This window comes from Biomphalaria glabrata, chromosome 15 (assembly GCF_947242115.1).
Source record: "Biomphalaria glabrata chromosome 15, xgBioGlab47.1, whole genome shotgun sequence".
In the NCBI taxonomy this organism is placed as follows: Eukaryota; Metazoa; Mollusca; class Gastropoda; family Planorbidae; genus Biomphalaria; species Biomphalaria glabrata.
Window position 1 is genome coordinate 22,108,596 of NC_074725.1, and position 27,378 is coordinate 22,135,973.

Sequence of the window (27,378 nt, forward strand, 5' to 3'; positions counted from 1 at the left end):
GGTGAGAGGAATGACATTGTCACTGGCCCTGAAGAATCACTCAATAGCCATCTTCTTGTATTCGCTGCAGAGAAAGCCAGAAAAGAAAATAAAGTGGTTTCAATCAGTCCTGATGGAATATTTGAGTAAATGTAATTTAGTTGAAATAGTTTCTTGTGAAGATTCTTTGGATGAGGTCAGCTGTTTCAATATCCATGAATCTGTCAGAAAAACCAATGACTAAGTAGGGTTTTAGTTTCTAATCAACAAATTGATACATGTAAGGTGTAATTATCTTCTATTTTAAAGAAAAATATGTAATTTATAACATAAAAAATTAATTTACATATATTGAACACTATAGCCCAGTTGTTATGACTTTTTTTTTTTTTTTTTGGATAGGTCTGTATTGGATAGGACATAACTGATGAAACTTGAGTTGTAGATATGGTTGATGAGGCTTGAACTGTAGTACATATTGACGAGACTTGATTTGTTACAACTGTTGAAGTTTTTTAACTCTTTCACCACTAAGCAGTTGTCAGAACCTATCTACTACATCCCTAAGAGAAGGGATATATCTCCGTATCAGTTATTTTAAAAATCAATTTTATGACTAAATTCACAGAAAAAAACTAATACAACCTAACAAAAACCTTCTTTTTATAATAGAAAGAATAGACCTATGGTTAATCATCATGTTTAAAGTCATAAATAGGCCTGCAGAGCTCAAAAACATTAATATGTCATGTCATATTTAGTTGCCTTCCAATCTCCTGTTTGACTAGATTTAACATATTCAATACTGGATCTAACATCAATTTTTGATTCATTTTCACTACTATCGGTCTCAAATGGCTCTAAATCACTTACCCCAATCATTATATCCTTATTCTACAGTTGAAACATTAATATTCCCATTAAATCTTATTCTATTAAGGCCTACACATAAGCCTTGAAGGCTAGCAAAAATAAAACGTAATTTTCAAAAAATCTTAAAAATCCATTCTAACATGCTGCAGATACAAAATAAACACCTAAAAAAAGCGTCATTATCGCTCTTCTAGGTCAGAGTTAGTAAAGTCTAAATATTTATTTAAAAACTAGCAGTGCGTGCGTAAACGAAACAACCCAAAATCTGCGATTGCCGGCAACTCTAGTTGTCTACCAGTAGCGGCGACTCTAGTTGCCAAATGGTTAATTACAGGGATATTAGACTGGCTTGAAAAATTTTTCATTAATCACTATGCATGAAGCTCCACTGTCTCGTAGTGAGCTCGTGACCATTCCATTGACAAATGCAGGATAGAAAATGAGCTTCTTGTTCATGTCTATGAGTTCCAAGAGTTGCGGCTGAGTTGACATAGTCTGTAATCTCTAGTCATGTTAGTTTCCCATCTGTTTGAGGTATTTCTGTTGTATCGGCCTTGTTCAGAGCCATCACGTCTGGATTGTCTATAATTGTTCTGAAAGTTGTTTTTGGTGTTGAATTGCTGTCTTCTTTGATAGTTCTGGGGGTTGACGTTATTGATGGTGCTGTATTGCCTCCTTCCTCTGTCATTAGGACTGTAGCTTTGGTTTACTCTAGTGTCTCTTTTGTTGTCATATCGATTGTTCTGATATACTGTTGCCACTTCTATACTGGAAATTACTTCTATTGTTTGTTTTACATTGGCTTTAAATGTGGCCCCTTCTGCCCCAATTAAAGCAGGTTTTATCATTGTTGCTGTACCTGAACTTGCTTGAATCGGTGTTAATGGTGGCAGTTACTTGAAGGTCTCTTCTGTCGATGGTGTGATTAGGATGGCTGTCCTTAAATAGGTTCAGGTTAGTTATGAGCTCTGTTTCATTTCTAATCTTCTTTTCTTTCAGGAAAGTGAAAACCTCTGTAACATTCAACAGCACACTATCAATTAAAAACATGTCAATGACTTCGTCTGGTTTCTTCATATCACAGTTGAAGAGTTCAAGCCACTTTAAGATATTTTGTTTAATTTCAAAGATAATTCTGTTATAATCTCCATTCTTTTGTAATCTAATGTCTCGAAAGAGTTTTTTGTAGGGGTCCTCGGATTTGCCAAAGTGCTTGAGGAGTCTGCTCTTCACAGCCTTGTAGTCAGTCTTTTGTTCGGGTGTGAATGTAGCTATTATATTTTGCGGTTCACCTGCAAGATTAGCAAGTAGGTGCTTAGCCATATCTTTAGGAGACACATCGTATGTTGAGGCAATGTGCTCGAATTGCACAAGGTAGTTTTCCAGAGTTTCATTTTTTTCGTTGAATTTTTGTAGAATTTCGAGACGTATGGTTTGGCTTGCTGTGTCTGTGATATTATATATGTTGGGATTCACCTTTGCAGCTTCAAGTTTAGCTAACTCAACTATTGTGCCTTCATTTCTTTCTCTATTTCTTTCTGTCTCGTTTCCAGTTCTTTCCTCTCTTTCTGATGAGCTCTCTCTGCAGCTCGTTCATTTCGTTCTCGTTCGGCTTTCTCCTTTTCTTCCACTTTTTCTAATTCTCTTTCGATAAATTATGTTTTCTTCTCACCCTTCAATTCTAATTCTCTGGCCAACTCCAAGATTTTATCATTGATTGGTATGGATATAGATATTAAGTAGGATTTAAATATGTGTATAGTAATGAACTCTGTAGTGAATGCTTAGTTCAATTATCTATTGACAAATAATAATGTCTCACAAGAAGCGTGATAAATATGTCACTTTGTAATCAATATAATAGATAGCCAAATGATGAAGGTATCAACTTAGTGATTAATGTGTGTCAACTTAGTAATTAGTAGCTAATAAATGTATCAATCTTGTAATCAATGTGTGCCAAATACTATGCACAAATTGTAACAAATGTTGTGCCAAAAATGTATCCACAAAATAATCAGAGTGCGAGAAATGTATCAAAATAAAATAAACTTTGTAGTCAATGTGTGCCAAATGCAATGTACAAATTAGTCACTAGTAATAAGTGTTGTGTCAAAATGTATCAACACAAAATGTGATCATAGTATGAGAGATGTATCAATACAAAATAAGTACAAGAGCTCAAACAAATAAAGCTATAATCAAGTGATAGTATATATGTACATAATAATTCAAATATATGATTTTAACAAAGTTATATATGCAGTGAAAAATGAAATAAAATGAAAAATTAATGATAGTAAGAAAGAGATAAGTTAAAGGATAAATGACAAACACAAAAACAATATGTATAACAATACAGTCTGCCATAAAAGAAATCAATAAATAGAAGAATTTGACAAGAGAATCACAAATATGTAATTACAAGACTTACACAAACAAACAAGATGAATACGAAGAGAAATTACACTACAATTGTTCAGACAAAACCATATACGGCTAAACAAAAAAAAATTCTAAGTGATCTAGAAGTCCCTACCGAACAAGGCTGGTCTACTCTGACCTTATTAGGACTAACAAGAGCAAAAAGAAAATCCCTTAAGATTCCTATCAGATGAAGTGAAATGGAATGGGAGAAATAAATTGTGCCGCTTCAGTCTTAAAACATAAGACAGACCCACACCATCCGCCCTTTGAAACAATTATACATATAAAAAGAAGAATTCAGTGTGCTTTAGCTATTAATGAGCAATTAATCAATATAAATAGTTATTTCAAATTTCTCCACAAAATTATAACTTCCACCGACCAAATAAATGCTCAATGTAATTTAATATATAATGATAAATTCATATATACAATACTTAGTAATGACTTAGTCTCATTCTGGCGTGCTGAGGTGTAGCTAAGTTCAATCCTCTTAATGTCGATCTCTCACATACAACATAGTAGTCCAATAGTAATCCAATAGGTAATCCACTTAATATGAAGCACAATAATGAAATGAGGTATAATAATCCACTAGGTATGCAAATAATCCAATCAGTAGACTAAAAAGCGCGACGATGTAGGAAGTACCAAAATAATCCAGAGAGGTGACAGGTATATAATAATCCAATTAGTTCAGTGAACGCCAATATAGTAATCCATCAGGTAAAATACAGTGATACTTCAAGGGGATAAAGATAAATAATCCAAAGTACTTGAGCGGTTACAAAATAATCCAATAGTAGATGACTAGCTTGTAAAATCCACGATATCTTGTAATGACAAGGTGTCAGATAGAAACAGCTTAAATAGAAAGCTTAATACAATAGTGGTATTATTTGCTTGAATTTAAATGTACCACAATTTTCTACCGTATCATGACAGTGAACAAATATATAGGTGAGTCTTAATCGACGTACACCTCGATGATCGGAAACTTGAATGGCGTCAGATTCTGGGTCGAGTTAACATGTACATGCACATCAGTTCCAACTATAGTACCTCTGGGGTTGCCTTAATTTTCACCCACACATCGATGTTTCAGGGTTGTCTCTGCTGTCTTCTGTTTCATCCACGCAGATGTACAAGGTTGTAGATGGTGATGTTAATACTGGATCTTAAGATGTCAGCAAAAATGTTTCTTGAATTTACTGCCTTGATAGCAAAAATAACTTCCATGTATAACAATCCCAGTCGTGTGTAGAGGTCAGTGTGTGTTCAGGTCAACCAGTAAAAATGCAAGCGCTGGCTAGTTCAATGACAGTGGACTTGAATACGCGTGAACTAGTTTCGCTTGAGTAGTAACGTGTTGACTGGCTTGTTACAGTTTAAAATAGTAAATGTAGAATAAATTCAGTTGAAATGCTATCATAGTCACCTTAACTTGTACTTTGAAGAAAAATCTTGACAGACTTCACGATTTTAGCAATCTTCATGACGAAAAATAGTCCGTGTTCCTAAGTTCCTGCTCCAAGAAGTCTGTGCTTGTCAAGGACACATACAGGCCACCAAAAATGTAAAAGGTTCTATTGTGGGTTGACGTAGTATTATAATATTACACATGAGGCTGGTTACTATTAGTGGGTTCGTACTTTCTGGAGTCACACTTGACACGTGACAGACACAGACATTATAGATTGACTCAAGTTCTCTTTGGCAGACAAATATGATGTTTATTTAATGACGATTATAACAATACTGCACCTTATTGGCAGTTACATCAAGACTTCTGATGTGAAACATAATTACTTCCGCATAACAGCGGTATTGAATATCCAAGAGTGTTTCTCAGTTGGGTAAGTCTTCTACTTGATACAAACTTTTTCCAGCAGCAAAGCTGAATTAACAAAGTTTCTCATTTGTTGGGAGATAGACATTGTTAAGGATGTTTCTCCCTTTGCTTTCAAGTGACTTTTAATGATTGCATTTCCTTCATTTCTATGAAGTATCCTACTTTGGTCACATTCTATTATGTCATCCATGATATTAAATGTACTCTCTACCAACGGGCCAGTGAATATTGATAGCAAACTTTTAACAATTAGACATAATGGATATTTCACTTGGTCTGTTGATAGCTCTTTCATTTTAACATCACTCCACCAGTCTGTATCAAGACGAAAATCTAGGGTTGTCTCATCAGCATATGAGTCAAGGCTTGATCAATAGTATACAACCTGATCTCCCTATCAAGCATACCTCATTTATCAGAGGAAATGACATTTGGCTATTTTTCAGCCAGCTTTGCCAAGGCAGCTGCTGTATCAGTTGATCGCTGTAACCTAGGATCTAAGGCAGAAAGCTAGATGAATGTGCTATTTAGCAGAGGCATCATTCTCACTTCATGAGCTGCATTTTGGTAACCTACTCTTACAGCATTGAAAAAGTAATTGATTACTTCTTTTATTTTTATTTCAGCCTTTGTTATACTTTTCTTTAATTTCAGCGCTAAACCTTCTAATTTAGACTGGCTCTCTTTTGTTATTCCATATTTCAAAAAAACAACTTGTCTAGGTCAGTTTTGTGTTCGCACGCTCAAGTGTGGATAAAAATCCATAATATTAGAGAATCCAAAGAGTCCCACAATTCATCAAATCTGCTACAAACGTCCTTCATTTGTACAAGTTACTGTGTAAGTAGCAGCAGTTCTTCCCGTTGCAGTTATGTTGAGTGCTTCGGTATCTTGTGCAAGGTTTTTGCACAGGTCAATAATTGGATGAGAAAGGCTTTAAGACAATTAGTGCTCAGCTAAGAATGAGCCAACTATTATTCTGTTGTCAAGGACTCTGAAATAGGGCTTTTTTTCATTGAACTATCGTATGTACTGATGGCACCAGGTATTTGATAGCTGTTTCTTGCACTTGAAAAGGCTATTAAATGTGAGGCATTATTAGAATGGTCCATCAAACATTTTTTGCCTGAAGAGCTATATAACAGTGTTTGAAAGCAGACAATGCAATACAGGGTTTCTGCACCAAAGTCAAAATGAAATTCCAGGAGTTTTCCTGGAGAAATTTTAAAATTCCAGTACATACAATTCGCGCCAAAAATGTATAAAAAATTATATAGCCAAGGTTGGAATAATTTAGATTTGATTACTAAATAAAATTAACATACTCAAGATATTCAATTTCAGAGTCCACTGATCTCTCTCACTTTGGTATCGATTTCCTAAGTGAGTTTTTCTATCTGCTCCTTCTTAAGCTTTGCAGAGCTAGGCAAAGCATTAGATTCAATTAAATATTTGTGGCTATTTGTGTTCTCTACCTTTTCTGCCAGTTTGTCTGCAGTCAGTGAGGCTTGTAACATCCCTTTCAAACCTAGCTTTTTTGGCTTTCATAGCCTCAAGTTCTTCCAATTGATTATCCCTTTTCCTTTTTATGTTTTTTCTTTTCTCCTCCTCAGCCCTTTCTATTGGGTAAATTCTGTATTTTGATCTGGCTGAAGCAGCAGCCATTCGCATGTTTGAAGAAATTAATAAATTTGTAAATCCTCAATTGTTTTGATGCTGTCACAAATCAGTCTCTTAGCTATAAGAGTTCTCTCGATCATGTTGATGCACATAGTCTCTTTATTAACACTAAATCCTCTTTCCACCTGGGCTTGCCCATGAGAAAGAATCAAAATTCCTCTCATTAGTGCCCATAGTTTATAGAATTCACTGTTCACTTGTTGGCTTAAAAAAGTATCCAGTCTATTACATGCGATACTGAAGGACTGGAATGTAACAGAATTTGTGGTGACGATGGAATTGTGCCACTGCGTAAATTCTGACTTGATACCATCACAGTCATCTGCGCTGACATGGCCAAGCTGAACCAAGTAGCTCAAAGTGGCATCTAAATCTTTTAAAGAGTCATCAAGATCTTCTATTATGTATTTAGTCTGTAGCCATTTTAAACACTGGACAAGCTGATTTTTCAGTGGAGATTTTGCAATTAATTTCATGATTGTTAGCAGAAACTTTCTGCTCTCCATCTGGAAGTTTAAAATGTCCCTTGCGCTGGCTTTACTGTTGATTTCTTTGACAGCAGATTTGGCTTTGAAACCTATGTTAATTTCTCCAGGAGGCAGAAGATTTTTTATATCTGTCAAATCTGCACTAATCAGTGCTGTAACGGAAGTGCATTCCTTAAAAACAGCTGGTGTCACAAATCTTTGCAACAATGACCTGCCATTAACAGGGTATTTGACCCTATTGATAAGCATTCATCTCATAACCTCTAAGCATACTAAATGCATATAGTCTAATGGAAACTGGGTAATCATGTTGATATCTAATGCACATAAAGGTGTAATTCCTTGGGGATGTTCTTTAGTTTCTAAGTTTCCATCTGATTCTTTTTGAAGAATTAACATCAGGGTAGACAAGAATTTCTTGTTTGTTTGCACTTTAGGCGTTCATATTATCCACCAAGTATAACCCCTCAGCGTACCAAATGCATCAAGTCTAAAGGCAACTGGATAATCATGAAATTGTAGTATGAGAACAATAATGCAAGTTTGAGTTAAAAATATGGAAAGTTAAAAATTTAATGACTCAATTCATAACTAGCATTGTTTCCATAGTGGATTTAAAATTAAATTATTTTTTAAAAATTTGTTTGAAACATGCTCAATCCAGTTATGTTCTATTTCTAAGATCTCAGGTATTCCTTCATTCTCCTGATGTTTTCTTCACTCGATAGACCGGTCAAGTGGTCATAAGGTATTCCATCATTCTCCTGATGTTTTCTTCACTCAATAGACTGGTCAAGTGGTCATAAGATATTTCATCATCTCTTCTGATGTTTTCTTCACTCGATAGACCGGTCAAGTGGTCATAAGATATTTCATCATTCTCACAAATTGGGAAAAGTCTGATTGTGCAAACACATAGATAATTAATTAAATTACTTTGTCTCTATTGTTGTGTTGTTGGTATTAGGTGTTGGTATTAGGTGTTTTATATGTAGCTCTAAAATAGTTCTCACACTCAGGCCATTGCGGTTCCCTAACACTCACAACATCTAATAAATCTAGAAATGACTTGATAAGACTTTTCAACTTGAGCATACCTTTGTAATACATGAAGGGGGGGGCACAGTCTGATGTCATCAATTCCTAACAAATATCACGTCTTGCCTCAGCTAGAAGAGTGCGTCTCCAACTGTTGTTACTATCCCATAACTACTTCCGTCCAAAATAATGTACCATTAAACGTCGCTTCGCTAAAAGGAAATTCCCGATTAAACTAATCCAGACCTAAACCTATAACACTATGAAGGTGACATTTTCTATCCTAAATTCAGCAAGATAAATTAAGTGTGCCTTAAGTTTCATTTCTATTTCTAACAGTGATATATCATCTGTCATTTGAAAATTTGATGCATACTCAATCCTGGTTGTTTTTATCTTAGCTCCTTTAATTGTTTGCACTTGAAACTTAGTCTGTACTACAGACAAAGTTTATCTAACAGTTTCTATAATGAAACAAAGTTTATCTCTCTTTTTATATTTATTATTTATAAGAGATCTATCATCTGTTACAGGATTTGCGTATATTTAAATTTATTTATTCATATTTAAATATATACAGGAAAATTTGATGCATATTGAATTTTGTTTGAATTTATCTCTGCTTCTTTCATTGCTTACACTTGAAACTTAGTCTGTACTGCAGACAAATCTTGTCAAACAGTTTCTATTATGAAAAAAAGTTTATATCTCTTTTTATATTTATTGTAAATATCAAGTAATATTTCTGGCCAAATCTAAACCAAACCTTTACTAACAGGGCTTTTGACCCTATTGATAAGCATTCATTTCATAACCTCTAAGCACACTAAATGCATATAGTCTAATGGAAACTGGGTAATCATGATATCTTATGCACATAAAGATGAAATTCCTTGGGAGATGTTCTTACAGCCTCTAAGTCTTTTGAAGAGTTGACATCAAGGTAGACAACTATTTATTATTTGCTAATATTATTATGTTAGAGACTTAAAGTTAAGCTCTGCTACGTCATTGGTTTTCTGGTTGATTCAGGCAACCCATTCCATGCTTTAACTTGCATGGCACCGTATGAGTTCATCCTAGCATATGGAATGAGAAATGTGCCTTTATCTTTGTGCCTTTCTGAGTATTTTATTAGGTGTTTTTTTTTTATATTTGTAAATTATTGTTTAGTGTGTTATATATTATGACTGCTTCACTTTAGTCTTCTGTCCTGCAGTGTCGATTTTTTGTTCCGCCAAGTCTGAATTCCGACACACAAAAAAAAAATCGCCGTTTTTTCATTATTTATTAATAGTGCGAAATGAAAATACTGAATGCAAACTAAAATATATATAGGTCTGTGTTTATTGTTTACATTTTATCTCCCGGACCCGGCGAGTCCTAAATTTACGAAGATATGGTTGAGCTAGCAGCTAGATCTAGATCTACTGATCTAGTAGTCTAGGTCCAGATACTAGTCTAGATCTAATCTTAGAATCTAGTAAGTGCTAATAAGTTAATAAGCCAAATTTTCCATTTAAATCCCTTTCTTTTCCCGTCTAGTACTAGATCTAGTCTAGTATACCGACTAGGACTAGATCTATATTTTTAGTGAATTTTAGTCTATTCTAGTTTTTGAGTAGATCTAGTCTTTATAGATAGTTTCATATAGTTAGTATAGATCTAGATCTGAGTAACACAACTGAACTGGTTTCTAAGTAAAATCTAAGAAAAGGATTTTTAACAAAATACGTTATTAAAGATCTAGATCTAGACGTAGATTCTAAAATGTAATTAATTAACTTAGACACAGTAAGGCTAAGGCCTAAATTATTTGAGTAAATAAGGCTATACTGGCTATAACTATAGATCTAGATCTACTAGATCTAATTAAAATAATTACATTTTTAATTTATTTACATAGTGACTTTTTTTAGAAGTAGAACTAGCACTTAGACTAGAATCTAGATAACTAGATGTCAATAACTAAATCTAGATCTATCTAGAGTCTAGAGATAGACTTAGAAGGGGATAGATCTCTAGATTCTAGATCATTTATATGTATCATTATTGCACATTATGTAATAAATTTAGTTCTCAATAAGTCTATAGATCTAGACATAAATATTTAGATCTAGATCTATAATTATAATATAATTATTATAATCTGTGTTCTTAGACTTAGAGGACTTATTAGATGTAGATCTAGACTAGTACTAGTCTAGTTACTAGTAACCTAGTAGACTCTTAAATTATGTATTTTAGATCTAGAACTAGAGACAGCATCTAGAGTGACTAGAGTAGAGCCCTAGAAAAGGATAGATAATCAAGTAGATCTAGAATAATCTAGATCTAGTCATTAGATTTAGATCTAGTAGTAACAAATAAAAATAGTAACATTTGAGTCTAGACTCTAGGTCATTAGAATACATTTTGGTTATAATTCGTCATATAGGAGTTAGAACTATTGATTTCAAACAAAGGACAAAATTATGAATTAAAGGTTTTCTTACTTTTAATTATACTAATTACATCTAATTTATAAGAAGCAAACTAGTATTGTTGTTAAAGTAATATAATTGAAGTTTTATTTATAATGCCTACAGTATGGCTGACAAACGTAAACCCGCATATGTTCCACATTGGGGCCCAAAATTCCACATTTTCAACCTGAGTGTTCCACATTCTGGGTCTTGGGGGTAGGCATGTCTGGTTTTACCATAACTCGCTCTCTCTATGTAATATTGTTTTTTTTTTTTAAGTTTGACTAAATTATTATAGTTCTTAATTTTCTTTTTATGTATTTTCATTTCTTTATGTTATTACTGAAACTAAATATTTTTTTGTTGGCTTATATGCTTATCCTATTTCTAACATTGAATATTTATGATAAATAAACATAAGACATATGCAAGTCTATATAGTGTCTCAATTTTGAACGCATATTTTCTCAATATCATGTTTTAATATACTACGAGTAAAACATTGGCTTCTTGTTGTTTGTACATCTAGTTAGATCTAGAAAATGATATCATTTCCTTTGTTCAAAACTTATTGATTCAATCTGTTAACATTCCATGCACTATTGTTTAAACCTAACAATATGCCAAATTTCTTGAATGAAGTATTAGTATGTTAAAAATATTGATATATATGTATAAAAAAAATAAAGTCTGATGCATTCCTTCTGTTACAAATCATGTTTATATTCATAGCAGGGCTCAATGTAGTTTTACTCTACCTCCAGGGTTGACAGTGTAAATGTGTTATTTGTAGGATTTGAAGTTAGTTGGAGACTGGAGTTTGAGAGAGTTAGATGATAGTTGGTAGAGTAGGAACCTATCAGAGAGTCTGTGTTGGTACGGCCGAATTGCACGCAATATCGCTTGCACTTATGGCCGTAAAAGCATCAGAAAGGAGGAAATTTATAATCTGCTCCGACTCCAAATCTGCATTGCAAGCTTTGGGTCGAATGAAGACTGACATCCCATTGGTACATAAGAGCCTGAAGCTGTTGGACCAAATAACAGCCGACCTTAGGGATGTCACCTTCATCTGGGTCCCCTCCCATGTTGGCATTGAGGGAAACGAAGCCGCAGACAGAGAAGCAAAGAGAGCCCTAAATCATGCGGTGTCAGGAACCCAAATTCCCTACTCGGACCTGAGACAAAGTATTGCCTCTGCCACCTATCGAGAGTGGCAGAACCGATGGGAGGCTGAGACTCACGACCATGTCCAGACTTAGGATTGGCCACACCTACATCACGCATGAAGAGAGAGGAGCCCCCACTTTGTGAGTACTGTGACTCTCGCCTCACCGTGGAACATATCCTCGTTGATTGCCCCAGATACCAGGATGTCAGGGCGAAATATTTTAGAGCCACTAATTTATATACACTATTTGATAATGTCGACCCTGGGAAGGTACTGGGCTTTATCCGGGAAGTGGGGCTATCTACGAAGATCTGATTTATGAATTTGTGTGAACATTCACTATTTACATTAGATTTTTACCAAATATTTAAATTTTTACTACCTTTACTATTTTAACTGTGAATAGACCTTGATTTTAATGATATGACTGTATAGAATCTGGCCCTTTGTTGTTTAGAGAGAGAGGGATCCTTAGGGGACTGCAGGCACGACATGGCCTAAATTGTGCCGATGTGCCTCAAATCAAAAATCAACATCAGAGTCTGTGTTGGACCATGTAATGAACTTATTTCTTTTCATTCATCCGATGAACCCCATAACATTGATTGATTGTAGATAAGTTAGTTTCATAAAGTGTCTTATTGACTATACTTACGAGTTGAGTTTCTTTGGGGAGTTTGCTCCACTGGTAAATGTTAAGGTGTCCATGTGATCAAACGACTGAACTAGGGCTTGCAGTTGCTCGCCAGTGATCCAACTCCCTACACTAGAATCTAGTAAAGATAATTCTCTCACAGCCGTTAAAAGTTAGCAAATTTAGTGACTTTAATTTAAACTCTAGATTTAAGGTAGATTCAGTGAAGACAATTCGCACACAGCCGTGAAAAAAACGCGAATTTAGTGACTTAGATTCAGACTCTTCACAACTACCCAGGAAAATGCTGATATATAGGCACTTTGTGACAGTTCATGAAAATTATGTCCTATGCAGTCTCCCTGCAGGGGATGAAAGCTTGCAGGTTTCGAACTCAGGACCATCATGATGAAAACTGTAAACAAATTTAGTAGTAAAATGTATTCACATTTTTTAATGAAATTCCTGTTACATTGAACATCCTTCAAACAAGTATTGCCAGTTTAGATTATAAATAATGTACATTTCTTCCTTAGGCCCCCCCCCCCCCCAACTATTAGTAGGCTTGTAAATTAACTTAAATATGTCTTTCAAAAGAGTCATGGATCTCTTAGTTTTGGATGTGTATTTCTGCTCCAATTATGTATATTTTTATTTCATAAGATTTTGAATTATAATGAGTGGCTTTAATGTTATTCAATAAAAGGTTTTTCAGTTGGTTTGAGTTGTTGTTTTCTGTTCATTTTTTGTTTCTACTTTGTCAAATTAAATTTTATAATTAACGTTGAAGTAGTCTGGCATAATCTTGCTAATAGTTTTTTATGAATTTGTTTTTCAAATTAAACGAAACATTTTTAGAATTTTTATTTTTTTTACACAACAGAAATGCTAATGCACTACAAATAATCACATAAAACATCCGATTCTAAAGAGCATCATTGACATTTAGAAGTAAAAGTATTGTTAAGTTTCCACAATCACGTGTAATAAAAAAAAAGACGTTTTGAAGGCAGCTGGTCTCCTCTTTCTAACCTCTTCATATAAAGTTGTCTGTATAGGATGACCTTCAGGATACGTTCCTCTTCCATCCAGTGTACATGATGACCAAGCCACGGCAGGATGTGCTGTCTTAGGATTTCAATACCGGTACCGGTATTTCTAAAATACATTTATTAAGAAAATAAAGTTCAAAGGCAAAGTCACCCCCTTTTTGAAAAAAACGGCATTTAAGCCCCCAAAAAGTATTTTCCCTATAATATACAGACTTTATTGAATGTTTTTATTAAAATATAGGCATCCACTCTGTAGAAAAACAAGATTATAGTAGTTTAAGTGTAGTTTAAATATGGGAAAATTAAGTTGGAAGTTGAAAGGTGGGCAAAGTCACCCCGTTTCACGGTACAAGTGTTTCTCTATGTCTTGGAAGGTAAAGCAGTGTTCCGCCTGGACTTCAGGTTACTAGTCCAGTATGTGCTTCAAATTTATGATTTCACAGTTGAAGACTTCCTTATTTTCACTCTTCAATATTGGATGACGAATCGTTGCGTGGTTTGTTTAATCCTTACTGTTGCGACTAACAGATGATCAGAGTTATGATCCTTATCCTGGTTGAAAACTTGGTCGTCAGAAGGTTGTCGGTGCGCTAGCTTCTGGAAGGCTTTCACTTGTAGCCGTGATACACGTCATAAACTCTTTGATTATTTGATGCAACTGCAATGTTTGTTGCAACAGTTTTGTGAGGTTTCTAGCCCAATGATCACCTCGTACTCCCCGCTTGGGACCGACAAGAATCTCCCCACAGGATTTACCCAGACGGAGTTATGCACTTAAAATTAGGAAGGTGTAAATATTTTGTTTTAGTATTTTGAAGTTAATTTCTCTTTTAGCATTTAGTTAGTTTTGTGATGTGCTGGTATGTCAGATTAAAACTCGTATTCTTTGCTTGTGGTCTCTTTACTTGTATATGGTAGTGAAAGTTTAATACTGAACCCTGAGGCTGAAAAAAGAATTCACAAGCCTTTGATCATGCTACAGAAAAATGCTGGATATCAAGTAGACAAATGGGTTTGCAATTTTACAAGTCATCAAGACGGTACTGTCAAGAGACGAAAGCTAAGCTGTTTCGGTCATATTGTAGGCTAAGACAACAGCGCCTGGTGATCAGATGCCCAACATGAGGGCCTCTTTAGTCACACAAGAAGTTGCAATAGGAAAAGATCGTCTCTCGAGACGTCAAATGCCACAGACTCACTTTCTAAAGTTATCCGTTAAGATCCAGTGGAGGGAGCACAAAGAAAGGGTTAGCCAAGGAGAAGCTGGCTGGACAACGTAAAAGACTGGGCGGGCATCTCTCTTGATCTCCTGATAAAAACAGCCGCAGGCCGAGAAAAAAACTGGAAGGATTTGGTTAGTAGGATGTAAAATGTTGTACATGTTTTCGCACGTTCCTTCAGAGTTGAAGATAACCTACTTCATAATCCAAACCTCCCGCAGGACGATGGAGGGATGGCAGCTGGAAGCGTAGGAACTCAGATATCGAGTTTACCGAACGACAGTCGAGCGCGCATACCGCACGACAATGCGAACTGTCTCAGCATCCGACCAAATCAGGGATAGATGATAAGATTTGCAAAAGATGCACAAAAAATGTTTGGTGTGCACGGTATTGAACGGAAGGAAGGTAAGTTGAGATCAAGATGAAATTAACGATATCTTCGTCATTATTTTTGTCTTCTTGTAATCTTGACATTTGGAGGCTAATGACACGTAATACTAAACTAGTACAAATTTATCTAGATCATGCCGAGTTAAGTATTAATAGACTATCTTATCTTATATAATACAGACGTTACTTCAAAAAAGAAGATATTACGTCCTGCATTTATTTAGTCATGCATATCATTAACCAATGACCTAAACTCCGCCAAGTCACTGGTTTTCCTGGCTAGCTCAGGCAACCCATTCCATGCCCTAATAGCAATAGGGAAGAAGGAGTATTTGTACAAATTTGTCCTAGCATATGGGACGAGGAATGTGCCTTTATCTTTGTGTCTTTCAGAGTATTTTTATTAAATTTTGTATTTGAAGATTATGGTTCAGTGTTTAATGTATAATTGCTACTTTACTTTTGAGTCTTCTGTCCTGAAGGCTTTCTAAATTTAGTGATTTTACTAAAGGTGTTACTCTGCAACACAGACTTCAGAATATTTAGAGGCCTTGATTCAATAGAGAAAAAAAAAGCCATGTATCTGTTTATTTAAGTATCTAGCCAAGAAATTTTGTCTAGAATTTAGATCTGATTGACTGATCTCTAATTAAATAGGTTTCTTATTATCTAGCCCTTTACATTGTTACTGTTTAAGATCTTTATAGATCTAGAATAGTTAGTCTTCTCATTATCATCATTGATTTGTATTAAATTATAATTCCATGTGTTAATCTAGTCATACATATTAATTAGAGTAATTAGAGATTTAAACTCTGCTAAGTCGTTGGTTTTCCTGGCTGTCTGATTCAAGCAACCCATTCAATGTTGTAATGGCACAAGGGGAGAATAAACACATGTACAAATTCGTCATTGCATATGGAACAAGAAATGTACTTTTATCTTTGTGTCTTTATGAGTTCTATTTTATTAGGCTGTGTTTTTTTTTATTGGTAAGTTATGGTTAAGTGTTTTAGGTATTACTGATAATTTACTTTTTAGTCTTCTATCTTGAAGTGTCTTCATTTTAAGTGATTTTACTAATGTGATTATTCATTTTTTATAAATCTCAACACTCTATTTTGTGTTTATTCTAATTTTTTTATGTTTTCTTGAGAAGTGTATCCCAAACCAACATCCAACCAAGTTTAATTTTCTTGCTCAATTTGTAAAATCTTCTAATAATGAAACCTAATGCTTTTTTTGTTTTTAATCTTTAATAATTTTGTCATGGGAATTCTGTGATAACTTTTCATTTATTAACACCTAGATATTTCGAGTTTTTTACTCTGGGTTTATCTTGAATAATATGTAGTTTTTATTTGTTTTAGTTTTTTGTGTTTACCACAAGGTCGACTCCCACAAGACATTCTGTATGGTGATGTAATAGAAGGCAGGAGATAATGGTCCCCCAATTTTAAAGTATACTGATGTATGCAAACAGGACATTTGGAAAAAGAGACTCTGGATGGAGCCACTTGGAGAGCAAACATAAAGGAAGAGTCCTAGATTGCAAATTACTTACATATCAGTAGAAAGAAGGATGAAAGTACAACAGCGCTTGGTGATTACAGATGCCCAACCTGCGACATAGCTGTGTATTAAGGATTGGCCTCTTTAGTCACTTGAGAAGTTGCAAATGGAAAGGATTGTCTCTGAAATGTCAAATGCCACAGAGTTACTCTTAGTATTTGGCATTTTCTGGGTGGAAGACATGCTCCAATTTGTTTCCTATTTCTGTAATTCTTTTGATTCTCTTTGTAAAATTGATTCCTATTTCTGTAATTCTTCTAATTCTCTTTCTTTTATTGTTGTAATCTATATAGATATATTTATTATGCAATCATCTGCAAAACTCTCATTTTTATTTCTGAATGCAAATAAGTAGGTCATTTATGTAAATTAGTTAACACTTGTGGCCCTAAGACTTTTCCTTGATGAACACATGAGTTTGTTGCTAGTGGTGTTTTTTGGATGCCAATTATCATTAACTGTTTGTTCTCCCCCTAGATTTGTGTTAAAGTATACATATGGTCATGAAATTTGTGAAATGATTCAAAGAAATAATAAAATAGCACCTGTTTGCTCATTATTAACTAAGCCCTTTGAAACGTCCACAATTAGACTAACTAATTGAGTTTTTTAAACTAAATTTTCTAAATCCGTTTTTGTTATGGAGTATGGGCTTTATGTTGAAGTGGTTTACGAGATTGCTACATTATGAATTCTAGTATTTTATGTGTGATGCTAGTGAGTGAAAGTAGTTCACATGATCAGATTGTCTCCTTTTTTTAAATAGATGAATGAATGTTTTAATTAAATTGTTAGTGTTGTTTTTTTCAGATAGAAAATGACTGATTTAGATGACCTATATGAGTATGTTTTCCGAATGTCCCATATGTCTCTAAGAAAGTCTCCTGTAAAGAAGAATTTAACATTTTTCAAGCCTTGCCAAGAAGTGACTTCAGAAAGAAACACAGATGAAAACAGTGTAGACATTTATAGTGACCTATCTTTAGATTGTGTTTATCAAGAGAACTATTCCAGTCCTTTAAAATTAAACATACACAATTTTGATGAAAAGGTGAGAAAAACAATATTTCAGGTCACTTCATCCATACCATTTAATTCCCAGTAATTTAACATCCAAATGAATAAGTCATTGACTTAAGGCTTTCATTTTATTTCATCTAATAGTATATATAAAGTCTAAAAGCAATAACTCCTCTCATGAGAAAGGAAATAGTTGCAAAAACAACTTTTAGAAATACACACTCTGACAATATCTTCTAAATGAAAAGAATATTTTAACATCATTAGAAGAAAGGTTTTAAAGGTCCTAGGATTTTGTATTGAAAGATGTGTGTGTCAGACATACATGACTCTAAGAGGGTAAGTCCAATTGAATAGATTACATTACATGGTGAAGGAAATAATACCTTTCCTAACTGACCCAGAGAGAATTTAGTCATGCCTCATTGTCTGACAAGGGAACAAAAATCAATTTGCTTATGACCAGCTAGGTTGTTAAATGGCTTTCTATCAGCAGAGTCATTTTGATGTGTTTAAGCTTTGATATCACTGTCACATGATTTGCCTTATATCTTGTCACATCAAATCTCATTTCCCCACCATAGAAGAAAGTTAAGGGAAGGAGTTGATTTGAAATGTTTAAATAACAGGCAGAATTTTCTATGCAGTCCTAAAATATTTTTTTTACACTGGCACCTAAAATTTCTTCCTTCATGTATGTTTAGCACATTCCTTAAAGTAAAAGGTGTCATTTGAATATCACAATATTTACCCAACAGATTTCAGGTACCCATAAAAGTTAGGCTGACGCAAGGGCTTCTTAAAAATCCAAAAGTTCAAAATCCCAGTCTTCATCAAGATTTGAATCCGAGACCCATTTACCAATCAGTTACCATGCCCACTAAATTTAACATGCTGATTTAGATTTTAAAGAGTATTTTTAGTGCTAATAATTTTCTTTTTTTTCTTTTTTTATGTACACTTGGTGGGATTTCAGAGTGACCAAGAGCTGAAAAAATTACGCTTAGAAAATGAAAGATTAATAGCAGAAAATAAAAAACTTGAGGCTGTAAAAATCCAACTTACTCAGAATATTTCTTCCCTGTTTGCGACTTCCAAGAAACAGCTTCAAACCAAAGAAAAGGAAATAAATGAGCTCAGGTACCTTTTGTTCTCTCATTTTGTTTCCTCTTATACTTATATCATTGTTGGCCAACATATGGTACTTGGTTCATTGGTAAGCCATTAGTGTTTTAGAGAAACTATCAGAAAAATATGTGATATTTTGGGGGGGGGGGGGGGGGGGGGGGGAAAGCATAGAGATTTGATGCAACCAAAAGTCACTGAGACTATGCTGCTTCTTACTTTGAGAGTTTAATCTTGTTGTTTTTTTATTTTTTTAAATTAAAGGCATATATTCACTAACTAGATACTTTTCATAGGGAAAAAAAAATTTTTTGGGGGTGCTGTCCATAAATCGATCTCAGAAGTAAAAGCACTACTGTTTTTTTCAAAGCTGTTATAAAAAGGAAGCGTGGTGGAGAGGCTAAGTATGCTTGAACTCAGCTTGTCTAGCTATGAAGAGGACTCAAGGTTCGACACCTGACTCGAGCAGAGTTATTTACTAAGCGCCTAAAGGCAGCATGGAAAACCTTCTCCCAGATCCCCCCCCCCCCCCCCCCCCCACTGAGATTGGATCATAGCGGTCTATAAGCATGAAAGTAGCTCTATATAAAAATTATAATTACTATTATTATTATTATTATGTCGATCCTGGGAATGTGATGGGTTTCATCAGGTAAAAAGGGCTGACGACCAAAATTGAAGCAATAAAATTTGAGGAAAAGTATAAATACATATATTTACAATAGATTTTTTTATTGTTAGCATTTTGAAATAAATTAATTTGAATTATATATAAGCTGATTTAGATGCTTGAATTGTAGCTTAGTTAGTTGTTATAGTTTATGGCATTTTTTTGGGCTATTCAAGTTAAAGGAATAGATACTGTAGGAAGAATCAATAGGCAAGGCATGGCCTAAAATGTGCTGATGTGCTAAATAACAAAGAAGAAATAACAGACTTTTTATTGACAGCTGTTTCTTTATTTTCACTCTTTCAAGTCATCTTCACATTATTTTTTTATTTTATGAAATTCAAAAAAATCAAAACAAAAAACTGTTTGCTACTCTTATTGTGTTGTGTCATATAACAATAATTTTGTTGGCTCTGCTTAATGTTTATGTTTTTATATATTTTCATTTGAGGCATTAAATTTTCTTATTTCAGAAAAATTATTGACATGAAGCAAGGCTCCTATTCTGATAAAATTGGTCACCAGGACCATTTTAGAGACACTACTGTTGAATTCAGAAATGAAGACGAGAAATCTGAGACAGATAGTAAAATTAAAAGTGCTTCTGATAAAACCAGACATTGCCAATCATTAAAATATGAAAAGGCCAGCAGAAACAAACTAGAAACCTCAGTTGTACCTGCGCCACACAATGACAAATTGATAAGTTTAAACTGTTTAACTAAATCACCCTTTAAGGATGGTATTCAAATGTCTAGCAGATCTACAGTTGACAGATTTTCAAAACTATATGAAAGTTTTGATCTACGAAAAAAAATATTGTTTAAGCATCTGAAGAATGAGCAGAATGAAAGTAAATCCTCCAATGAAAAGGAGGACTCATATTGCATCCATTCTAGTCAACGGAAGTTAATCGAAAACACCAAAACTCTAGCTGTAGAAAATTGTCATCTTGTTGGGCAGCAATCTATTTCTCATGACACGAAACATTTGAGCGAACAAACAGCCAAAACACAAAGGAATGTTTTCAAACTAATAAATATGCCTAAAGAAAATTCAATGCTTCAAAAGCAAACTGATAAGTCTAAAGAAAATGTAAACTTGATCAAGCCTAATACAATGTTTGTTAAGCATGGGGAAAAAAAAACTTTGAAACAAAAACATATTCCTATAGAATATATAAAAATAGTTAAGAAGCAAGCCAAGCTCAAAAAGAGGGTAACACCTACTCTGGAACAAAATACTGATAGAAATGAGCAATCAATTAAGCCTAAGGAACATATTAATTTGGAGACACAAAGCAAAGTAGAGATGACATTTCACAGAAAGGTTACAGAAAGACTAACATACTCTACTTCTAACAACCAAGATATCAACCAAACATTTTCTCTCTCTAAAGACAGTTCTAAGCAAGGTATCAATACAAAATATTCTATTTCTCAAGGAATTTTACAGCAAGGTATTAATAGAATATTTTCTCATTCTGGAGAAAAGCCTCAAGCTCTCTCCCAAGAAAGTGAACAGCAAGTTATAAGCCAAACATATGATCCAATGGATAGCACATGCATTGCAGATTCTAAAAAAACATGTTATTTAGATTTAAAGGAGTGCACTGTAGTGCTTGCAGATTGTAAAAAGTTAATTCAAAGTGATCATCAAGATGAACAGTTTCTTTCTCAATCCCCTACACAAAGTGATCAATCAATTTCAGATTTTAAACTATTTGAGAAAAGCAGGGCATTAGATTTGCAAGGAAAAGTAGACCCAGACTCTGTTAAAGTAGCAAGTAGCAAGATATGCGTTAGGTCCCATTCACCTCAAAAAAGCAAGAAGGTTGATTCCAGTCAGAACTTGACAAAGAAACCTGAATTAATGAAACAGAATACAGAGAGAGCTTTGAGTGCTAAACGGAAATGTGTGACCTTAAGTACTATAAATTCTAATGAAGAATATTCAACACCTGTGAAGAAATCTAAGTTAAGTGAGAATAATGAGATGACCAAGGAGGTGTTGAGTGAAGCCATGTCTCATGACCTATCTAACACGGACCTATCTAACAAGGACCAATCTAACAACACTATTGTTGGTACCGCAACATCAAGTAGTTCTTTCACAAACCAAACTTGTTCTTTTCAGATCAACACAAATGCAGGTAATAAAATTTTTAAAGATGCTACCCAAGCCCTAAGGGAAAATGTTAGCCTTGGTCATAGTAGTTTTTATTGGAGTGCATTTCCAAAAGACAATGTATTTCTTGCATCAATTACAGAGCAGAAATCTACTTCATCTTTTACAAATATTGATTCATTGGGAGATGAACATGATAATTCCCAAAGGGGAAAAATTACTCAAAATCTTATCAAACCTTATTGTGCTCAGCAAGATCAGTTTGCATCTGACAGTAAAATAGAACCAGTTCATAGCATTAAAATCAACAATGAAGATCTACAACAGAAGCCAAAAAACTCTGAGTCAGAATCTCTTGCTCATTTACTCTTTTCAAAGAACTTAAGCAAGAAATCCAAAGAAAAATCTGATGACTTTGAGACACCTGGCAGTAACAGCTCAGTGAGTATAGACTCGGATAAGCTATCTTTGTTAGAAGACGATTCCTCTAAGAACAGAAAAAGGTCTAAGCTGGAATCCCCAGCACCATTTTCTACCAGCATCCCTCAAACACCAAACATGATACTGAATGAGGATGAAGAACCTACATGCACTACCTGTGTTAGTCCTTGTAAACCATATGACCTGCCTCCAGAGTTTTACCCACCCGGAGACGGGGCAACACTGCAGGAAAAGGGATCTCTTGCTCAGCCAATGTTTGGACTGCCTGAAGTGATACCTGAGCCTATAGTACTCTCTTCATTTCCAACACAATCTCATGATAAAGAACATGATTTTCTTCAAATTGAGAAGGGAGTTAATAATGACAAGCAAAGTCTTGATCTCTGTGAGGCTGTAATTCAACAAAACAATGGAACAATGACATCAAAGAAAATGAAGGCACAGCTCGAGCTTCAATCTGGTGTGGCTTTGGAAAATATGAAAGGAAATGGTCTTAAATTATGGACATCTTTAGTGCAAGAAAAATTTCACAAAGTCTTTCATAAAGAGTTGAGCACATTTAAAGAATACAATTAAAACAGATGTACTAAAGTATCAGATTTTAGAGATGAAAATTGAATTAGGCAAAAATTACAAAATGTGAGTGTTTTACGCTAAACAACAAACTTAATAGAGAACATTCTGTTTTACCAAAAATTGCTGTCTGTACAATTTATCTTATTTAAGCATTGTCTTTGTACATGAGACTTTTGTGCCTCACTGGGCCAGTTACTTTTACCATCCTCTTTAATGACTCCTGCTTCAGTAACCTCGACCCTTCTACAACTTCAGTCTTTGGTTTGAATCATGCACTTTGTCTTGACTAGCAGCTTTTTCTGTTATTTTTATCTGAATAATTCTTTTGCTGTTAGGAAATTTTTTTTTTAATTAATTAAGAGATCCTGATCTTTAACCAAGTTTAGTAATTGCAACTCTAACCATGGTGTCTCTATAGTAAGATCTATAAGTTTCAGGTGAGTTTTTCAAGCAAAACTTTAACCTTTGTGACAGTAACATTTTTTTTAGAACTTCCCTTCTTGCCTTGACAACTTGCAACTTTATTTTGAGACTTTTTATTATGGCTGACCCTATTTCTAGGATTGTGATTGATTTTACGTTGACAACTATCATCACAACCAGTCACAGACTTCACACTGTTTACTTGAACAGGGAATATGTTCACTGCAAATGAGTCCAGAGGATTAACTGACTTTAGACATGAACTAAAATGGACATTCACTGTGGGAATGACAAATTGTTAATAAAATGACTAAAATAGTTTAGCATGTACATGGGAATTTCTATATTTTGTGTGTGTGTTTCTTGATCTCTAACATTTTTAGGACGAGCTCTCTTTTCATAACTTTTACCCCTGTCAAATGCTTGATAAATATTGTATTAGTTTAGTCATTTTTGTCATTGCTAAAAGCTAGTAAATAATTCTGAGATTAGAGAATGATAGTGACACTAAATTCACATGCTTGTTACGCTTCAACATAAACTAAGAGATAATTAAACATGCAACATTTGAAATGTTATAGTATTTACATAAGTGAAAAGGGGAGGGTTCATTATTTCCTTTACCATCTCTGTGTCACTGATTTTACAATGTATATGCCAGCTGATGGACACATTTTGCTATTATGAAAAAGGTTTTATTTCATACAAGTTTAAATTTCCTTTGAGTGAGTGGTGGCTGTGTGTTTGTAGCATCCTCCCCTTCTTCAAGTAGTTTTAAAGAATAGCATACTTTTGTTTTGCCAATATATTGGACAAATCCATTGGTTTTTTTTTTTTGCACACCGTTATCAGCTATTAGTTTTGTGTTGCCAACTTTATTTCTCAAAAACTAGAAAATGTTTTGAAAATCGAAAATCTGTTCTATTTAGTAGCTCAGCAAAGTTTAGGTGCAGCGGCTACATTTTATCTTCTGTTTTGTTTTTAAAATTAAGTCTTTTTTTTTTTAATAACAATACAGTTATGTTCAAACTATTTACTTTTAATATTTTGAAATATATTAAGAACAGTAGTTTGTTGTTCTTTCCCCAGGTATATTTTTATAACATGCAGTTTTGCATACATTTTGTTGTTTTTCAATATACAGTTATATTAAAATATATATATTTATATTACTTATTCTTGCTAGTCAGTATTTTTTTTTGTTGCGTTTCCAGTTCGGATTTTGACTTAAGTTTTTTAGTTTTCGAAAAATAAATCCAGCAAAAAGGTGAGGCAGTTTCTCCGAAGCTCTTCTTAATCTAGAGCAGTGGTGGGCAAATATTATTTTTTTTTTTGTAAATAAATTATTTTTAGTATAGTATTTAAAGACATCAATATTAAACTAATGTCTTGTACGAGCTGCGTTTTGATAATAGTTTATCACAATTTCGCGCTATTCGTATGAGTGAACTGTCTACTGATATGTTCATTCGTCTGGCACAGACTTTTCTAGTAGATTATTTTGAAGAGCTGCTTACAAATAGTTGAAGATGCAAACATTGCACAAATTCTATGATTATGAGGTATTACGTTTGGAAACCTGGATTTCGATAACCTCTTTTGAAAGTTATTGGAAAATGTTATGAAATGATTAGATTGACGATCCAGCAACTTGAATCAAACATTGTTTAACAAAATTCTCTATCAGAATAAGTTCAACTATTTTGCAATATTTTATGTTTCAATATAAATAAAATGGATAGCGGCTTTCTAAGAATTAACAACTTTTTGCTAGATTCTGCTAGTCTAATAATTCTTTACATAGATGTTCGGATGTATTTTCTTTTGAAATCGGCTATGGACGCATTAGAGTGTTATTATCGCCAATATATTATAATTCTTACAAACAGCCTCGGTCTCACTGCAAATAAGACACATTGGTTGGTCTTCAAGACTTATGAAAAATTGCTTCCATGTCCACCCAGCCTTAAAAAACCCGATATTCTAAATCAAATCTACGCTATCCATTCGACATTTTAGTTTAAATGTTTTACGAACATGCGCAGTGAAATAAAGAAACAATAAACACCAACAGTCGCTTGTTTAAATTTAACGTGCCCAAAGCCTGAAAGTTTGTATCTGCGCTTATGTAAATTTTGATTCAGCCTACACAAACAATAGGTGAACATAGAAATTAAATCTCCTAATATTTGTATTACTTAAATGGTTCAACATATAGGGGCCTATTAAAACATATTATTTTACACTGTGAGTGAAATTTCTATTTTATATTATAACCAAACATGGGGCGGCCCGGATTAAATAATTCAGCGGGCCAAGGTAGGCCCTGCTGGCCCGCGGACCGTAGTTTGCCCATCACTGATATAGAGGCATGTTGTCTTTGATTCTAAAACCCGTGTAGCAGAACTCTTACAACATGCAGCATGGATTCGTCAGTGATGGTGGGAAAGAGGCGACAGCACATTGTTTGCCTGGATATTTGTATTGTTTTTACTTGTTACCTCAAAATTCTTGCAAGCCTGTAGGCAGCGGGAAATGATTAACTAAAAATCTCAAGCTTGTGTGTGTAACCACTGCAGCATCATCAGCAAGGAGATTGTCTCCAATAGAGGTTGCTTTTAATTTTTTTTAAAACCAAAATGTGCATACTTTGCTTTTCTTTGTACTAATTTCACATAAAAAGTAACCAAATAAAAGGAGCTACAGAGCTTTAGTTGGTCTGCTAATCATGTCTTGCAGAGTTTCGACGTTGGAAGACCATCCCTTATCTCAATAATAAAGACAATTTAACACACATAAGGTAAGGAAAACCGTCATAAAATGGATTTGTTGCCCCTTTTAAGCATCGTAACAGAAACCTCTTTAGTAAGAAGTCATGCTGAGATAACTCCCTTAGAGCACGTGAAAGAAATCGGGCAGTGAGTCTTAGGGTCGCCTTGTTCCCGTGCAAGGACAGCCCTTTTGCCGGACATTGACCAGTTCTCTCTGAGCTGTTGTCCCCTTCGTGCGGAACGCGACATTCATAAAAATGTGGTCTACTGTTTCAGAGTCCTCTAGGCTGTGGCGACACCGCGTGTCGTAGCGCTATCTAGACCGCCCGAAGTAAGCTTCAACGGGGCTAGGACGGCCTGTTCCTCACCTCAAATTGCCACCACGCATTCTTTCGGTGTGGTCCACGTATCCGCCTCTCACGACCTTTATCCGAAGCGTCCCAGCCATCACACCAAAGTGCCAACAGTCAGTTGTAGGTTAGGGGTCGTATCCTCTTATACGTACACGGTGCATCACTTACGAGTGCCGTACAGACAGCAGGTTTCGTTAAAAAGCCGGCGCGTTCGTGGTCGACAAGACCACAATGGGCGGACACCCACTCTATAAAACAATGTACACCTTTCAATTGAAGACGTTGAGAGCCCTGCAATCTGTCCTTCGAGGGTCTTTAGGGCGGAGATTGAATCCGTGAATATGACAACGTCCTCTGTTGGCGCAGTCCCTTCACAGATCCTCTCTTCCACTTGTTTCAACGCTTTCATCACTTCCAGCTCCGCCTCCAGGCTGCTCTTGCTATAGCAAAGGACCATCAGCTTGTCACTTTCGGGATAGCCAGGAAATCGTTCCACCTCTTCATACCCAGCTCTCATGGTTCTCTCGAGCATCAGCATGGAGCCGTCCGTGTAGAATAGTGGTCACTCCTGCTGAGTACAATGCGATCGTTTTTCTGGCTGCATTGTATATCCTGGTTGAGTCACTTTGTCTGTTCACCTCCGTTCAAGTAGCTCGTGAAGTAGGTACTTCCGTATCGCTAGAATCCCGAAAGCATTGTTCGGCGGTAAAGAAACGGGCGGCGATAAAGCGGTCCACTCCAACAGTAGACTTGAACAGGGAGACTATAGTCTATCTGATAGACTTGTACAGGTAGACTGTAGTCTATCTGATAGACTTGAACAGGTAGACTGTAGTCTATCTGATAGACTTGTACAGGTAGACTGTAGTCTATCTGATAGACTTGTACAGGTAGACTGTAGTCTATCTGATAGACTTGAACAGGGAGACTGTAGTCTATCTGAGAGCGCCCTCAGCACATTTGTTCTCGCACCCACCTTTCAGGACTTCTCCTCCCTTCCAATTATTTCGGTGAGGATGTATTTCGTT

The 27,378-nt window shown here is 34.9% G+C and overlaps 2 protein-coding genes across 6 annotated transcripts in view; both read left to right on the plus strand.

The window, feature by feature from the left end:
• LOC106066494 (putative oxidoreductase YteT) overlaps positions 1-13,328 on the plus strand; it is a 30,048-nt gene extending 16,720 nt beyond the window's left edge. Inside the window, exon 13 of the mRNA XM_056011737.1 lies at positions 1-13,328. Coding sequence (XP_055867712.1) covers positions 1-129 — 129 coding nt within the window. The 3' untranslated portion in view covers positions 130-13,328.
• Positions 9,696-24,402, plus strand: LOC106066492 (uncharacterized). Of its 5 annotated transcripts, none has more exons than XM_056011734.1 (4): positions 9,696-9,820; positions 17,655-17,895; positions 18,841-19,004; positions 20,133-24,402. In XM_056011734.1, the coding sequence occupies exons 2-4, from the start codon at positions 17,662-17,664 to the stop codon at positions 22,801-22,803; spliced, it is 3,069 nt and encodes a 1,022-aa protein (XP_055867709.1). In that variant the 5' UTR covers positions 9,696-9,820; positions 17,655-17,661; the 3' UTR covers positions 22,804-24,402. The 5 variants fall into 5 exon arrangements, with proteins under 5 accessions (XP_055867709.1, XP_013080998.2, XP_055867710.1 ...); XM_013225544.2 differs by lacking the exon at positions 9,696-9,820 and adding an exon at positions 15,229-15,287; XM_056011735.1 differs by lacking the exon at positions 9,696-9,820 and adding an exon at positions 15,287-15,418 and having other exon boundaries at positions 17,659-17,895.
• Positions 24,403-27,378: the final 2,976 nt, after the last annotated feature.

Coding starts and splice junctions, on each gene's coding strand:
- LOC106066492 (XM_056011734.1), top strand. CDS start 17,662: ATGACTGATTTAGATGACCTATATGAGTATGTTTTCCGAATGTCCCAT. Junction 17,896..18,840: donor TACACAATTTTGATGAAAAG/GTGAGAAAAACA, acceptor GTGGGATTTCAG/AGTGACCAAGAGCTGAAAAA. Junction 19,005..20,132: donor AAGGAAATAAATGAGCTCAG/GTACCTTTTGTT, acceptor TTCTTATTTCAG/AAAAATTATTGACATGAAGC.